Source organism: Stigmatopora argus, chromosome 5, assembly GCF_051989625.1.
Source record: "Stigmatopora argus isolate UIUO_Sarg chromosome 5, RoL_Sarg_1.0, whole genome shotgun sequence".
Classification (NCBI taxonomy): Eukaryota; Metazoa; Chordata; class Actinopteri; order Syngnathiformes; family Syngnathidae; genus Stigmatopora; species Stigmatopora argus.
In genome coordinates this window covers 13531933-13548661 of record NC_135391.1, presented here as the reverse complement: position 1 = coordinate 13548661, position 16729 = coordinate 13531933, and the positions used below count along the sequence as shown (strand labels likewise).

The window sequence follows — 16729 nt, the reverse complement described above, 5'->3', positions numbered from 1 at the left end:
TATGCCTCCCACCTACTCATAGGTGCCTATACTTATCAATGCAACCACTCAGCATCTTACTTTTGTCAATGTGTGTGCTAAAATCACTTTTTCTTTCTTGTTATTGTTCCATGTACATATCAGATATAGTGAGATTTATAATTTATAATTTTATTCTTTATTTTGTACATGAATGGGATTTTTTGTATTAAAATTAAGGAAAAAAAACTCAATTGGCTGCTTGGTTTTATTTAAAGTGTGTTTGATTGTTTGTTACTCTTTTTCTGTGTGGGAAAAGTTTAAACATTTTTGTAACTTCCGGTCCTGCTTTTATTTTGGTGTAGTGCAGTTTGCATTGTATGTAATTTAGTGTAGTACGGAATAGGGTGAGGTGAGGGTCCAAAATTCACTAAAGATTAGGTCAAGAGGGGTGCTGCCAATCACAGGGCACAAGTAGACGGACAACCATTCACGCTCACACTCGCGCATCAGAGCAATTTACGTAGTCAGCCTACCATGCATGTGTTTGGGATGTGGGAGAAAACCAGAGTACCCAGAGAAAATCCACACAAGCCCGGGGAGAACATGCAAACTCCACACAGAGGATCAACTCAGGATCAAACCCTCGACCTCAGAACTGAGGCCAACGCACTAACCACTAGGTCAACGGGAACACAGTTTTAGTTTAGCTATATATTATCAAGCATTGTGAGTTGTGTTATTATTTTGTTAATTTAATTAAGGGCACTTGAGTTTGCGATAGCAATTAGGGTATTCGTGGAGTGATAGTCAAAGGCAAATGTACTTTTTTTTCCGCGTATGCTGGCCTACATTCCAGTACAGTTGAACAGTAGGTGGAGGTAATGCGGCTGGACGTTAGTTGGCACCCTATCCGAATTAGAGAAGACGAAGAAGAAATAGGAGGAGGAGGAGGAGAAGAAGAGGAACAGGAAGTCATAGTTTTCTCATCATGTCTGCCCTTGCGGCATGCATGGTGCGTAGTGTATTTTGTCAATTGTCCGCGGCTGTCCCTTTCTCCGTGGCGGCCAATGGACGCCTGTTGTCCCAGTGCCGGACGCGACCGAAGTCCTGCCGAAGTCTGAGTGATGGAACCGCAGAGAAAAATACTCATTTCGGCTTCGAGACTGTCCCGGAAGCCGAGAAAGCTAAGAAGGGTAAGCAGAGACACAAGCTTACTAATAGCATTTTCTCGTGGAAAGTTTATTTTAATTGCATCTTTGCAAAGAACTGATGTCTCTAATATTTAATTTCCCCATATTATAGACACGGTTTGCGATTGATTTATGAAATTGTTTGAGGCTTCGTGCGTGTAAACGGCAAATTGATCATGTCATTAACAACAGCTGTGCTCTTTAATATGAGTTAACCATGCATCTGGCATTTTAAAAGCTATTTTCTATTAACAAAATAGCAGAATATAAGGAAAGTCGAATTTAATGTAATGCTTTTATTGACTATATACAAGTTTAATGAGATTTTAAGCTTCACCACGAAGTGCACAAATAACAACAAATAATAACAATAAATATTCATTAAGTAATAAATAAGTAGTCAAAAAATAAGTAGAGAAGTGCACAAATAACTTAATTTTCTAGAATTTCAAACCGGGAATGTTCATGTTTTGTGATGACCAGTATTGAATTAAAACCCATGAATACCTAAGATCTTAGATTGTTAATTAAATTGACTCTAAAGTCATTTTATTTATTCAAGTCTAAAGTCTTGAATAAAGTGCCTCCAATTCACCCGAAAGTACGGAAAAAAAAAAAAAAAAAAAAACGTGGAAGATCACGAAATCAAGTACCACTACAAGTAGAAATCGTACTACATAAGGTACAACATTACTTTAGGTCATTTCCACATTTTTGTCATTAAATTCTGTGTTAAGTGTTCTCAAAAACCTCATTAAAAACCCTTGATTTTCACTTGTCGCAGCTTTGAAGACCCTTGTTCCTCTGTTTTTAGTTTACAAAGTGTTTGAGAACGTGGCTCAGAAGTATGACGTGATGAACGACGCCATGAGCCTGGGCGTCCATCGTCTGTGGAAGGACATCCTGCTGCACGCCATGCACCCCCAGCCAGGGGCGTGTCTCTTAGATGTGGCTGGTGGAACAGGTGTGCAATTTTTATATGATTCATGACTTCAAAAGGGTTTTTTTTTTCATCTCTTAATTGAGGCAGCGGAGCTAGCATTCTAAGTAGGGCTGGAAATAAGATTTATTTCCCGGGTTGCCCATATTACTTGTCCTTACGAGGGTAGCGGGGGGTGCTAGAGCTTATCACTGCTGCCTATAGGTGGGAAGCAGGGTACACCCTTAACTGGTTTGGAGCCAATCAGTGTTCTTTAATGGGTGGGAAATTGAAAAATGTACACTTGCCTAACCTCTAATGAAAATTTATAATCAGCCAATGACATGGCACTAACTCAATGGATATAGCCATGTGGGCGTGGTCAAGATGGCTGTTCAAAGCGAGCTTCAGAAAGAGGAATAAAGGTGATTTAAGGGACTTTAAATATGGAAGATGGGCTGCTCAAAGTATTTTTAGAAAGTGACGATCCACTGGAATTCTCGCAACAATTTCTAGGGTGTACGGCCAATGGTTCAAAAGAGAAACCGTCCAGTGAGCGCCAGTTCTGTGGGGGAACGTGTTTTGAATCAGGGGGCGTCTTATACGAGAGAAATTGTAAAATTCAACGAATTTAAGGCAATTTTGAGGGTGCGGCTTTTTCCGTGCATGCGGCTTATATGCGAGAAAATACGCTAAGCTAATCTTCCATTGTAGGCGATATTGCCTTCCGATTCCTGGAATACGTCACTTCTCAAAAGGAGCGAAGGGACCGGCGCCCGGCGGGCTCCATGCCCAACATTTCTGACGACGACAAAGCCGAAGAGCCGAAATCCAGAGCGGTGGTCTGCGACATAAACAGAGAGATGTTGAAAGTGGGCAAGGAGAAAGCTCGCCACATGAGCGTCGATGCTAGTAAGTATGGTGGAGCCAAAAAGGATTATTTCCTTTTAAAACACTTTGATGATGGCTTTATTTGCGCTTTTGTATTAGCCCAAATTTGCTTCTCAACTAATGTTTCTTGTGTCTGTGTGGGGGTGTGTGTCTGCGTGTGTGTGCGCACGGGTGTGTGTGAGATCTGTCGTGGGTGGTGGGCGACGCCGAGGAGCTACCGTTCGACGATGAGCAGTTTGACGTTTACACCATCGCCTTTGGAATTCGGAACGTCACACACATTGATCTGGTAAGCTTTTCTAATTTGTAGTTCCTCTGTTAGCTAAAAAGCCGCCACCAAATTCACAAAATTGCAACGTTCCCCGATTCTGGGTGACCAATTCGACAAGTTTTTTTATTAGACAAAATATCATTGTGGGTCTTGATGGTTTATTTTTCTCACGTGCAGTACGGTTTTATTTCGAACCATGTTTAACAACCGATGTGCCAAATTTGAACGTTTAATATATTTTATGACTATTTGGTCTTTTTTTTTTAGGCCCTGCAGGAAGCATATCGAGTCCTGAAGCCAGGTGGCAGGTTTATGTGTTTGGAGTTCAGTAAAGTAACCAATCCATTCTTGGCCAGGTAAATCAACAACAACTAAAAAAACAGTATGTTTCGGTGTGTTGGTTGTCTTATTTTTTATTTTTTTTGGGCAGCCTTTACGACGCATACAGCTTTCAGGTGATCCCGGTCCTGGGCGAGGTGATTGCCGGCGATTGGAAGTCGTACCAGTACTTGGTAGAAAGCATCCGCAAGTTTCCCGCTCAGGTGAGTGACGATGTCCATTTTGTGTTTGTATGATTTGAGCTTTTCTTCATTTTCCCCCTTCTGCATTTGTTTACAGGAGGAGTTTAAGGACATGTTGGAAGATGCGGGGTTGTCCTGCGTGCGTTACCACAATCTAACAGGCGGTGTGGTTGCCCTTCACTCAGGTTTTAAACTGTGATGTGACAAAGTAAGAAAATATAATCTCTCAAAAACAAAGTGTGAAGTCATTGTACTAATTTGGCCTGAACACTGACTCTTAGTCTTCAGAATTTTGTTTTGCCCTCAAACTCAGTTTCTGGGCTTTCACTTTGCATTGCCTTTAAATGGATGAATGAATTGTCCTGACAATTTTTTTAATCCAATAAAATCCAAATGCAATGAGCGAGGGTGTGTGAATTGACATGGAATGACCCAATCATCAAAGACACAAAATGCAATGCAATTTTTTTAATGCAGTAATGACGACTACAAAGACAGCGGCCAACATTTAAAAGCTAGCATTCATGCGGACAAACATACAGCGACCCAAAATACAAATAAATATTTTATATTTAATATTAACAGACCCCCCCATGATAATCCTTTCCCCATTTCAATACTGGATAGCAACTTTGACCCAAGCTCCAACTCCCAAGTGCCATTGTGGCATGGCAAGCAGTACAGACCTGCTGTAAAGTGAACAGGAGCAAATGTGCCTTTTTGTTAGATGCCAGCACATGAAATTTGACTACGCACTCAAGTGTAAAATATAGTCAAGGGTGGAAGATATATTCAATCACCTTGTTTCCCTCAATTTCTTATACAGCTAAAAGTATCATGTGACTTAACTGAAAAGCAAATGCCATCTAAAAGCTGAGTTTAGGTAAATACAGTTCCATAGTTTTATATGTAAAAATTTCAAGGTGCTGTTTGTTCCTAAATTCCAGAAACATGATGTTAGCCAGCTAAGCTAAAAACACGTCCCAGTCTTAACAAAAGTGAACAATCAGCACCAAAAAAATAAAAATTGGATTTAAAGCGGAGTCCGATTGGAATCTGAAAATGTTTTGCCCAATCAAAAATTGTAATGTTGACTTCATTTGCTTAGCCCCTTTTAACATGGCTTAGATATCAGATCTTAATTTCAACGCCATTTCTTTTTGGGGGGATGGTGTAACAATTTCTTTGCGAATATACTTCTAAGATGCTGCGCTAGAAGCTAATTAGTTGCGGGAAGAGTTCACTGGTCATGTTGTCCCACGGGTTCACTGAGCACAGTGGCGATGGTATGTCGCTGAAAGGGGACGGGGAGCCCTCGTATCCGGAGTCGCTGTAGTTATCCGCCAGGCAAGCCTCCTTGCCGCTCAGCGATGGCGAGCTGGACGTCGAGGAGGAGATGGCGATAGTGGCCATGCAAAGGAATTCATCCATCTGTCTGGAGATGACCAATTCCTCTGGCTCATCCTTGACGGAAGCATCCTCCTCAACGACCACTTCGCCGGCTGGGAAGGAAACGGTCATGCCGTTGTGGTTGTAGTCGTCGTCATCATCTTCATCGTCGTCATCATCATCATTTTCCTCGCCATTGGCCTCGGCAACCTCTGCCGGTTTGGTGTAAATGTGATCCAAGTGGATCAGTCCATTAAGGGCCTCCAGCTTGATTGATGGCGTCCCCAGAGGTCCAGGTGAGGCGGCAAGTACTTGGTTTCCCCCATCAACTTGGAGCTGCTCACAGGATGTGAATAAAAGCTCCGGGTCAAGGATGTCCAGCATGCCCAGGAGTAGATCAGACTGGTGACGAAGGGGGCGAGAACTCATTAGTCAGGTAAACTCACATCAGTGCAGACAAAGAGTCTAGCTGAATTTCACTCAATTTTTCGTTATCAGTAAAGCGTAGCTTGACAACAATCAGATTGAATTGGAAGTCAATAAATCAGATTTTAGACACTTCTACAATCTGAAAGTTTCCATCATTATGCTAGACCACAGCTATCAAAGTGGCAGCCCGGGGGCCAAATGTGGCCCACCGCAGCATTGTATGTGGGCCGAGAAAGTAAATTAGTGCCAACATTGTTTTATGATAATTCAAATGAAGATTATTGATGTATCAGGGATATTTCCCATTTCCCCTTTGTAAATTAATTGCAACTTTTTAAATGCAAAATTGTATATTTTTCTGTTTGTTTGTTTTTTAATCTAAAAATAAATTTATAAAAATATTTTCTGTTTTCACACTTATTGAACAATTTAAAAATATATTTTCTTAAAATGATTAAAATATGTTTTCCAATGCTCAAATAAACATTGTTTTAGATATAACAAACTGAATTTTTAAGGCTTTTGATCCAGTTCTTTTAATCTCTTTTTTATATCTAAAATGTTTACTCTCTCCCCTTTTATTTTTCACTGTAAAGAAACAGATTAATAAATATGCAATATTTACTTTTTTTAAATAAAAAAAATAGGTTAAAACATGCTACATTTAGCATTTGCCCTCTTTTCTGAATCAGAGAAATGTAAATAAATGTTTGAGGACCAAATTCATTTTACACATGTAAAATTACAGTAAAAAATTACAATTACAATATTTTTTTGACTGGCCCCATTTACACATCGATTGCAGTTTTCAAAATGGACATGGTCACTCTTCTTGATGCTAAAATGCTTTTAAGTTTGTTTAATATTTAATAGTAATGTAGCCTACCATTTTTATAGTATTCTTGGTTCATTATCCATTATTCAAATGATGTGTTATGTGGTGCTTTTTGCGAGCAGCTATATGTTGTGACACCATCGGGGTTTACCATATTTTCTCACATATTAGCTGCCCCCCCCCCCCGCGTATAAGCCATACCCTTAAAATTGTCTTTAAATCGTTGAATTTTACAATTTCTCTCGTATAAGACACCGTCGATTCACATTTTTCCCCTCCATATTCATAATTTTAATAAGGAGAATACATGTGTTACTTTGCAGGGAAAATCTTAAGAATCATCGCACGTGGTATTTCTGAGATACTGTATGAATTGAAAAGATCTGCTGGATTGCACATTCCTTAAGGGTGTTGCCTGCACATAGACAAATTCAAAAAGGAAGTCACGTGAGGAGTACAACCAGGAAGGGTCTCCGTAGCAGTCTAGTTTGTCATCGCTAGGTAAGATGGCGGCGCCCTGAGTGAGCAATGGCAGGCACAAATGAGATTTTTCACCTTTTATGCAAGCTACGGTTTATTTTTTGTCTTGAATTTCATTCATAGACATCAAAATAAATTTAGTTTAGCGTTTTGTCTGTTTTTCTTTTCTCTATTCTGAAATAAATGACCGCATTATCTTGCATTATGGCGTTTCGTCTTTGTCATCTTACAGTTTTGTGCACGTCGAGTTTAATTTGTGCGCATATAAGCTCTTCCCTCGATTCAGTCTTTTTGGGTTTTTTTGCAGCGTATATGCGAGAAAATACGGTATATTTTCTTTCCGATACTGACTTAGCACACCAACCTCATTGTCTGCACTGTCAGGAAGAGCTGTATCCATTGAGAAGTCTTCAGGTTTTGGAACTGCTGGGTCTGCACCTGCTGCAGAGGCACACGTAGCCTGAGTGCTGCTGACTCAGAAGACCCGATTCCCAAGCCTGTGTCTTTCCCACTGGACGCTATCACCTGAGTCGACGGGAAACGTTTGAAATTGGTGTTCAGAACGACAGTCTGCCAAGGCTTTGGGCCCCCCGACTCCAACACTTGATTCATTCATACCTTCCCCTTTGTGTCGAGAGTACACTGTCCAAGTCTATGCTTCAGTTCATCATTTTCTGTAAGCAGGTTGTTGTTTTTGCCCCGGAGGAGACGATTCTCAATCTGAAGTTTTTGGTTCTGTAACAAAAAGAAAAACGTTTGTCCGCCTTCTTCTTAAGTTGGTTTTCGTCAACGTAGGCTGTTCAACTGTCAAGAGTGACTACAGTGCTTGCAAAATATATGTTGCCATTCCAGTCAACACGACAAGAATTACCTCAAGTTCCAACTCCAGGACCTGCTGTTCTAGTTCACCCATTTTGGCTTTTTTTCTGTCTCTGGCGGTCTGGGCTGCAACTCTGTTCTTAAGTTTCCTGCAAAGTGGAAGGGATAGCAGAAGTTAGACATTCATTTTGTGGTGTGTGTAATCAGGCACTTGGATTTAAAAAAGGATTTTGGACAATTTTGCACTTTTGCTCGCAGAACAAGAGAGGCTCCTTTTAATTGTATTCAAAAATCCCAAATAGAAATGGAGTTACACTACAAAATGTGACACATTTGACCTATTAACCTCATTTTTCGTGAGCAAATTAGGATACTAAATCGTTAAGGCCGCATTATATGAACTTTAGATACAGGACATATTTTAGGCACAATTCTAATAGCCAACGTGGCAAAGTATGACATCAAAACAACATTTTAAACAAGTATACAAAATGTAAACAACCAAAAAGGAAAACAATCAAAACAGAAGAAAAAAATTGTCATTGTTCATTATTAGTCCCAAATATTGAATTGATCAACAAGTGACCTAAACTAACCACACTCTGAATTTAGCGGTCAGTTTCAAAATGTAAGACTTTGGCCTAGACCAGGCAGGAGTAGGGAACCTATGGCTCAGGAGCCATATGTGGCTCTTTTGATGGGTGCCTATGGCATATGTCAAAAGAATTGAGACTTTTTTTACTTTGAAAATGGAAGGGAAAAAAAGTCTCCCGTGTACACCATCTACGAATCCCAGCTTCCAACTCAAGTTCTGCACCTAGGACCTAATCAAGATTTATTGGTAAACACTTTAATCTCTTTGTACCTACTTATTCATGTGAGCACTTGTTCAATATTGGCAACTTGTTACTTATTATTTATCTGTCCATTTTCTTGCTTTTATGTGTGCACTTCCCTACTTAATGTTGTGACAATGTATTATGTTAACTAATTTATTATTCATTACTTATTTATTAGTTATTGTTTTTACTGATTATTTTTGTCAGTTTGCTGTTATTTGTGCACTATGTAGAAGCTTTAAATCCCATTTTACTTGTATAATGAAAATAAAAGCATTCAATTCCATTAAATGTATTTTTACTTGTATTTTTACCGAGTGACTTTTTAAAAAATGGATTGTTTATGGCTTTCTGTCAAAAAAGGTGGAGACCCCTGGCCTGGACGCAAGCAACTTTCAGTGAGTGTATGTATTTCTTAAACTGGCCACAAGAGGGCAGGCGAGGTCGGAATCCCAAACAGCTGACGTATGAGGTTGCAAGTGCTGTTTTCGCAAGTTATCTTTGCCACGTAGACACGTCAATGCTAAAGTCCTCCCAGTCGGGCCTACTCCGACCGGATAAACAGGTTTCTAAAATCCAATCGATCCATAGTTCCTCATTGGTCTCCAATAACTCGATTCAATCACATTCCTCTTAAAATGACGTGGAAATCAACTTTGGAAAAACGACAACGTACTGTACTACTATACAAAAGTACATACAAAACATGAAAAAAGACCCCCAGAGCGAGTTTAGATTTTTTTTTAAAGACCATTCATTTAAAATAAAACAGAAGGAATAATAGAGCGTAAGTACGACACATTTAACGACAATAACAACGGGGACTACTTTTTTACACGTAGGGTTAAACGTCATCGCCATTTTGAGCCGAACGATGCCGTATGCCTCCGCTTGTCACAAATCTTCATAGAAACGCTTTGGTTTTCACACACACAATTAAGATTAGACCAAAATTAACCTTCTTAATGCTTTCTCCTCGGGGCTCAAGTGTGTGAGCCGCTGCCTTTTACGCACTGTCGGCCCCGCCGAGCTGTTCGACTCGGTGTCCGAGACAGAGTGGCCGAAGCTCGATGTCGAGCAGCCGTCGCCGTCGTTGCTCTGCTTCCCGGCGATTAGAATGAGCTTGTGGGCGCCACTGCTCGCCGACGCTATTACCACCATGTTTGTCGAAATTCGGGTCTCCGAAGACGGCCCCCAAACGCGAAGAATATTATCAATTTTTTGCCCACCAAGCCACGGCGACGCTCTTCTTAGGACAAAACGAACTACGTATCGTCGAGGAGTTTTCTACGGTCGTGGTGATGCCTGATTGGCTGGAAGCGGGTGGCGTCCGCAGTTTGTGATTGGACAAGCCCCTGACTTGGTTTGCATTAAAAGTGAGTGTACGTATTTTCCTTTTTTTTCGCACAATACACTAAATGAAAGTTACACTATCCAACAAACAATGCACAACGAACCCAAAGGATCACGGTCACTATTAATATCAATTTCCACTTTAAAGAAAAGTTCTTCTCAATCAATGATAATATACTTCGTGCCGTCCCGATTTCATCATACTCAGTAAATATCGGTATCACACAAAAACGAAAAATAATGCATTTTATTGTCACGTCATTTACAATTATTTGATTTTTAAAAAAATAATGATATTCTATTTTATATATTTTTTACTTACAGTACCTTTCTTTTTTTACTTTTTTAAATGTAGCAATGAATCAGAATGGACATGCAGTTTACATCTTGAGACGCTAGAAGGCGCTAAAATGCCAGCTATTATTAGAGCATTGAAGATGCTGCTGTAAAAAAAGCAATGTAGCTCAACTTCTGTCTAGAGCAGGGGTGTCAAACTCATTTGGCATCGTGGGCCACATACGGCCTAGGGAGATGTCAAGTGGGCCGGACCATTAAAATTATACCATGCTCTGCTATAAATAACCCAAATATCATGTCTTTCCTTTGTTTTGGTGTAAAGAAGCACAAGAACATTAGGAAAATATTGAAATTGAATGAACTATCCTTTTTCAAAACATTTCATGAAACACCTCATATTTCCTTAGACAAATGTGCAATTGACTTTTATCATTCACAAATATGCATTGCAACTGATCCCACTGATTGTACAAAGGCACAAAACTTTAATTGGTACTGAAAAATATAGTCATGCACTTTAAGATTAAATGAGACTTTTAAAGAAAGGAATTTTTAAACCACTTACACATACGCATATAAAATCTAAATGTAATCCCTGCGTGCACCTTACAAACTGAGGAGAGTGATTTTAAATGTGTAATGAAGAAAGTGTTCGCCTGTCCTGTAAATCTGTAAACTTCATACATGAAACATACATACACATACAATACATACTGAAAATTTATGGAGTTGCTGCTGTTTTCAGTCTGTCTCAGTGATGCGGCTTGTCTTCTACTCTGATGAAAAGAGTGCGCCCTTAGCGGATAATCCATGAATTGCAGCGAATTAAAAATATTAATTCCATGTCTTTTATGCATTTTTTCCACTTTCAAATTATCCTGCGGGCCTGATCGAACCTCCTTGGGGGCCGGTTCCGGCCCGCGGGCCGTATGTTTGACACCGCTGCTTTAGCCAAATGAATCCCAATTGAAAAAGCATATCCAAGTATGTAACCTTAGAAGTCAAAAACAAACACTGAAGTGCATGTCATCGCAATGTTCATAATGTGAAATATTGTATCTTAAAGTATTAAAGCCCAACCAAAAAGTATTTACAGTACGTTATTATGAAAACAATGTATTTGTTTTGAAGTATTAATGCCCAACCTAAAAGTATTTGCAGCCCCAGCCCCCTGACTAATGCACTCTATGATGAAAACGATCTCTTTTTTTGTGTCTATGTGTAATGGGCGTGGCCGAGGCGTGGCTGTGGTCAGAGTTCAAAAGACCCGCCGCCACGCCGCCATTTTTCAAAATGGCGGATGAGCCGGAGGCTGGGCGCGTTGGACTGTTGAGCTGCTCAGAATTGACTATTTCCCGAAGAAAGACCCGACAAACTTCTTCCAGGACAATGCAGCGCGTTCGGTACTTTGTCTTTTGGGGATTTCTTAGCCCCTGTTCTCATTTTGAGAGTGCTTTTTGACGGGAGCGTGCTTCATTGGCGTGATGTAGCCCCGACGTGGATGCAAACACAAATGTTTGCTAGCAAGTTGGCTACATTGCGTCACCTATTGCTTTTAATGTTTAAAAAGAAACCCTTCCATTGTGTGTTTCAGTCCCTCAACGAGGACAGACTGCTGGGAAACATCAAGAATGTGGCCATAACGGCCAAAAAGGAGCAGTTTGTCGGCAAAGTGAGTCTTATTTTAATAGTTTCTAATTCCTCTACCCGTGTAATTGGATTGGATAACTTTATTCATCCCGTATTCGGGAAATTTTGTTGTCACAGTAATGTTTAGATATCAGCGACCAGTGTTCACGGCTTTCCTAAATTAGCTTGTTTAGCATCATGATACACTCCAATTTTGAATGAAGACACTAACTGGGTTGGCGTTGATTTTTAATAGCAAGATCCTGTGTGGATAACTCACACCCACACTAGTGCCATCAAGTGGAGGTGTAAGCAATAAACAGTACACTTCTAGAATACGTATATACCTTTGCCCTTCCCTTTCCTAAAGGAAGACTCCAGGGCTTGGACCTTTTGATTTTTAATTGTGGTTTTGACAAAACCTAAGCAAGACATTCATTCAACCGTAGCGCAGGGGTCATTTTTGACTCGTTTAAACAACCATTTTTCCTCCGTCTAAGAGCTTTGTGAGACGTATTTTATTTTTTTGATTGAATGGGAGTCATTTGTGCATCAGAATGGTTAAATAAGCAATGACATAATCATGCTGTGGTGTTTTGCAGAAGTTCAAAGCCACGGAGACGGTGGAAGCTGTCCAAATCTACAAGACCAAAGAAGTTGTGTATGACGTAAGACCTATTTTTCAGGTTTTGATTTATTATTTTCATGTCATGTGTACTAAAAATACTCTATTTTGCTTCTCTTCAAGGTCCACCCAAGTTTACCAAATCAACGCTAAAGAAAAGTGACTTTGGAGCATGGCACAGCCTTTGACACCAACATCTTGAGGGCCCCTATCCAGTATATTTTCCATATCTCCCACCACATCTGAAAAGAGAGATGGGTCCTTCTGATGTTGGTAAAACCAAACTTAGTGTTGTTTTTTGGTCAAATCTTTTGACCTAACTGGCCCACAGTCAATTTTTTTTAATGTTGGACTTAGTATATTGTGCTTTGACCCTCTTTTTTCTCCCCAGAATTCCATCCCAAGAAGAGATTCATCAATGGAAACACCACCTCATCTTTAAATGCTGGAAGACCTATGTGAACTTCTCAATTACCTCATTTTGTGGGAAAATAAAACCTTTGAAATATACTCATTTAGTCTTCTTCATAGAACTAGCAAAGGAATGCAAGCAACATGATATTTTATAATTTTTATTCAAAGAAATACATTTGCACACTTAGGATCACATTGATTGGCATAGCTGGTGTTCTCCACTTGTAGACAAAAGCAACACTTAGAATAAACACCAAAAAAAAAAGACCATTGAGGGTCTTGGGTCTTTTTTCTCCAAGTGTTTTAACAAAGACAAATGACACTCAAATCTCTTTTATTGAAATTTCTGATAGAAAAAAAAAAAAAGAAATCCTCCTCACCTTAGGGATCGGGACATCACCTATAAAATAAGAGGGGGGTTAGTAAATTGCAACTTTAGTCAATAAAATAATGTGAGATTGGAATGTTTTGACTTGGATACATTACAATATAACCCGGAAATAAGCTGCTTCCGGTAGCCAGCGCTATCGCATTTCGATCTTAATCCATATGAAATATATAATATATATGCGTCTGACGAAATAGTGCGTGCTTTGTGTGTCTAAAATACAGAAATAGCACTCGTTACTGACACTGCGGCGTAAGAAACGATGCGCCAAATAGGCGTGAAAATACGGTATTAACCTCAGAGCAGAGTTCAGAGACGATGCATCATCTTCAAGTGGGCAACCTGGGAAGATCACCTGGTCCTCCAGGGTCTGGACATCACCATGGACCTGGTACATGCAAAAAAAATAGAGCAAAAGTTATCATATACATAGACTGGAGATTCAACAGATAGGTTTAGGTGGGTTTATTTGGGGGTAATTAGTATTACCTTGATACCTTGGCCCAGTCTCCTCTCCCCTCAAGGGTGTGCATGGTTCTGGATACATGGGAATAGCTGCATCTTGATTGAACCAAGCTATTTGGGAAGTGCAAACAATTATTACAGGAAAGAGAAATCTTCAAGTAAATGATCACGATAAAGAATGAAAATAAGTTAGTGAGTGCTCGGTGCTAATTTCCCTTTTCCAGACAAAGCGATTCAATATACAGACTGATGTTAAAAGCTAGGAGGAAGTCGGCTTGACAATTTTTGTATAAATGATTTTTGTTTTAAAACAATTACAAATTGGAAAAGGGCGTTTAGTAATCGCAGTGAAAACTATCATTACATTCAACACACCTTCACCTGGCAAACTGACCGTTGATATCTCGGCTTTGTTTGATAAAATGAAAAGTCTTCCCCCACGACTCAATAATGGAGAGAATACGGACAAAATACTTTTGAAGTCAAATGTCGTGAGGCTAATGCTAAGCTTGCTAGTGACATTCCAAGGAGCCCATACTTCAAATGTCGACGGTGTGTTCGACCTGGCAATAAACCGATTTACTATATAAATGCTTTTTGTTTTAAAACAGAATTACAAATTGGAAAAGGGCGTTTAGCAATCGCAGTGAAAACGATCATTACATTCAACACACCTTCACCTGGCAAACTGACCGTTGATATCTCTGCTTTGTTTGATAAAATGAAAAGTCTTCCCCCACGACTCAATAATGGAGAGAATACGGACAAAATACTTTTGAAGTCAAATGTCGTGAGGCTAATGCTAAGCTTGCTAGTGACATTCCAAGGAGCCCATACTTCAAATGTCGACGGTGTGTTCGACCTGGCAATAAACTAACAGATTTGTTGGCGTTTTGGCTCAATTGATTCCTAAAAAAATCTCCCGGTAGGGTGTTAAAAATGCACATAGGCCAGTAAATTGCTCTAGTCTAGGGCTTACCTCGTTTGGGTGCTAGTCGTTCGACCAACGGCATGGAAATGGCTGCGCTAAAGGGCGCGATGCTGCGCAGGTGCATAATTTAAGCACCGGCGTCACCAATGGGCGTAACCACGCCCATAGGAGGTGATTTGTCCTCCCGACTCAATGACCATGTTTGGAAGATGACGTACTATAGTCGCCATTTTTGTAGTCTTGATGCTGTAAAAGAGTGTGTCCGTTTTTTAAAAATATAGAAAGCCTTACTTTGCATGGTCATTTTAAAAAAATAAAAAGCCTTACTATACATGGTCATTTTTTAAAGAAAAAAGCCTTACTATACATGGTCATTTTTTACAAATTAAAAAGCCTTACTATATACTATGTCGTATTTTAAGAAAAAAAGCCTTACTATACTATGTCGTTTTTTTTAAAGAAAAAAGCCTTACTATATACACTATGTCTTTTTTTTTAAAGAAAAAAAGCCTTACTATATACACTACTTTTAAAGAAAGGAATTTTTAAACCACTTACACATACGCATATAAAATCTAAATGTAATCCCTGCGTGCACCTTACAAACTAAGGAGAGTGATTTTAAATGTGTAATGAAGAAAGTGTTCGCCTGTCCTGTAAATCTGTAAACTTCATACATGAAACATACATACACATACAATACATACTGAAAATGTATGGAGTTGCTGCTGTTTTCAGTCTGTCTCAGTGTTGCGGCTTGTCTTCTACTCTGATGGAAAGAGTGCGCCCCTTAGCGGATAATCCATGAATTGCAGCGAATTAAAAATATTAATTCTATGTCTTTTATGCATTTTTTTCCACTTTCAAATTATCCTGCGGGCCTGATCGAACCTCCTTGGGGGCCGGTTCCGGCCCGCGGGCCGTATGTTTGACACCCCTGGTCTAGAGTCTAGACAGAAGTTGAGCTACATTGCTTTTTTAACAACAGCATCTTCAATAATAGCTGGCATTTTAGCGCCTCCTAGACTATAGTGTCTAGACCCTAGACTCTAGGGTCTAGACCAGGGGTCACCAAACTACGGCCCGCAGGCCGTATCCGGCCCGCGGGCACATTTGGACCGGCCCTCTGAACAATACCAGAGACGCTATCGGATTTTTTTCCTATTTGGCCTTGAAGACTGGGACGTTTTACTCTTGTGTTTGGTTAATTGCACCCCTGCTGAGCCCACAAATCATCCCAGTGAAGCGGGCCTTCGCATTGCTTCTTTGGTGACACGCGCGGGGAGAGTGTTTGCCTTTGATGCATGCGGGCACTTCCACCGTTGCATGCGTGAGCAGAGTGTTAGCGAGACATCTGGACGATCGCAGGTGAGGGCGGAGCCCTGGTACCATCGCTATTGCGATGCTATTCCATAACTGTCAACCTCTGCCGATAACTGCCCTTATAAATGATTATTGATTCCCCTTACAAACCCCCAAAAAACCTTACAAACACTGTACGAGTTGTACGGTGTTTGTAAGGTTTTTGGGGGGTTTGTAAGGGGAATCAATAATCATTTATAAGGGCAGTTATCGGCAGAGGTTGACAGGTATGCTATTCAAGCATATAAAAACTGTGCAACCTGAACCTGTTTGAGAACGGAATAATAGCGAAAAGGTTAGTTAAGAGAAAAATTTATTCAGAATGCAGGGTATTTAACCTGCAATGATTATTTTTTTGTTCAATGCAAAGAAAAGGCTGTTTGTCTCATCTGTCAAGAGACAGTGGGAGTATTCAAAGAATACAATCTTCGCCGGCACTATGAATCCCGTCACAAAGACAAGTACGATAGCGTGCAAGGCCAAATACGAGCAGACAAACTCTCAAAGCTAAAAGTTGGACTATTATCTCAGCAGACTACATTTCTACGCCAAGCTCAGCTGAACCAGGCATCCGTTCGGGCCAGCTTTCGGGTTGCTAAACTGATAGCAAGCAACGGTAAACCTTTCACTGACGAAGAGTTTTTTAAGAAATGTATGGATGTTGTCGTGGAGGAAGTGTGTCCCGAGAAGAAAGATGCATTTAATGCCGTAAGTCTGTCGG

General features: G+C 40.1%; 2 protein-coding genes and 2 long non-coding RNA genes across 6 annotated transcripts; 2 read left to right on the top strand and 2 right to left on the bottom strand.

Moving 5' to 3' along the window:
• The first annotated feature begins 869 nt into the window (after window positions 1–869).
• coq5 (coenzyme Q5, methyltransferase) lies at window positions 870–4157 on the top strand. Its single transcript, XM_077600742.1, has 7 exons — window positions 870–1154; window positions 1966–2115; window positions 2785–2982; window positions 3144–3250; window positions 3500–3588; window positions 3663–3774; window positions 3851–4157. The coding sequence occupies exons 1-7, from the start codon at window positions 950–952 to the stop codon at window positions 3950–3952; spliced, it is 963 nt and encodes a 320-aa protein (XP_077456868.1). The 5' UTR covers window positions 870–949; the 3' UTR covers window positions 3953–4157.
• A 49-nt stretch (window positions 4158–4206) lies between these two features.
• xbp1 (X-box binding protein 1) lies at window positions 4207–9826 on the bottom strand. The gene is given in 6 exon segments (XM_077600740.1): window positions 4207–5544; window positions 7251–7358; window positions 7361–7411; window positions 7505–7621; window positions 7758–7854; window positions 9503–9826. Coding segments are annotated over 6 exon segments (1155 nt in total). The 5' UTR covers window positions 9706–9826; the 3' UTR covers window positions 4207–4965.
• Window positions 9827–11259: 1433 nt separating this feature from the next.
• On the top strand, window positions 11260–12958 carry LOC144074662 (uncharacterized). Of its 2 annotated transcripts, none has more exons than XR_013300348.1 (5): window positions 11260–11597; window positions 11789–11866; window positions 12426–12491; window positions 12572–12721; window positions 12857–12958. It is a non-coding gene; the product is annotated as an uncharacterized LOC144074662 (long non-coding RNA). The 2 variants fall into 2 exon arrangements; XR_013300347.1 differs by having other exon boundaries at window positions 12840–12958.
• A 46-nt stretch (window positions 12959–13004) lies between these two features.
• LOC144074428 (uncharacterized) lies at window positions 13005–15104 on the bottom strand. Of its 2 annotated transcripts, none has more exons than XR_013300294.1 (3): window positions 14695–15104; window positions 13740–13826; window positions 13005–13638 (listed from the first exon to the last, which is right to left on the bottom strand). It is a non-coding gene; the product is annotated as an uncharacterized LOC144074428 (long non-coding RNA). The 2 variants fall into 2 exon arrangements; XR_013300295.1 differs by lacking the exon at window positions 14695–15104 and adding an exon at window positions 14091–14419.
• Window positions 15105–16729: the final 1625 nt, after the last annotated feature.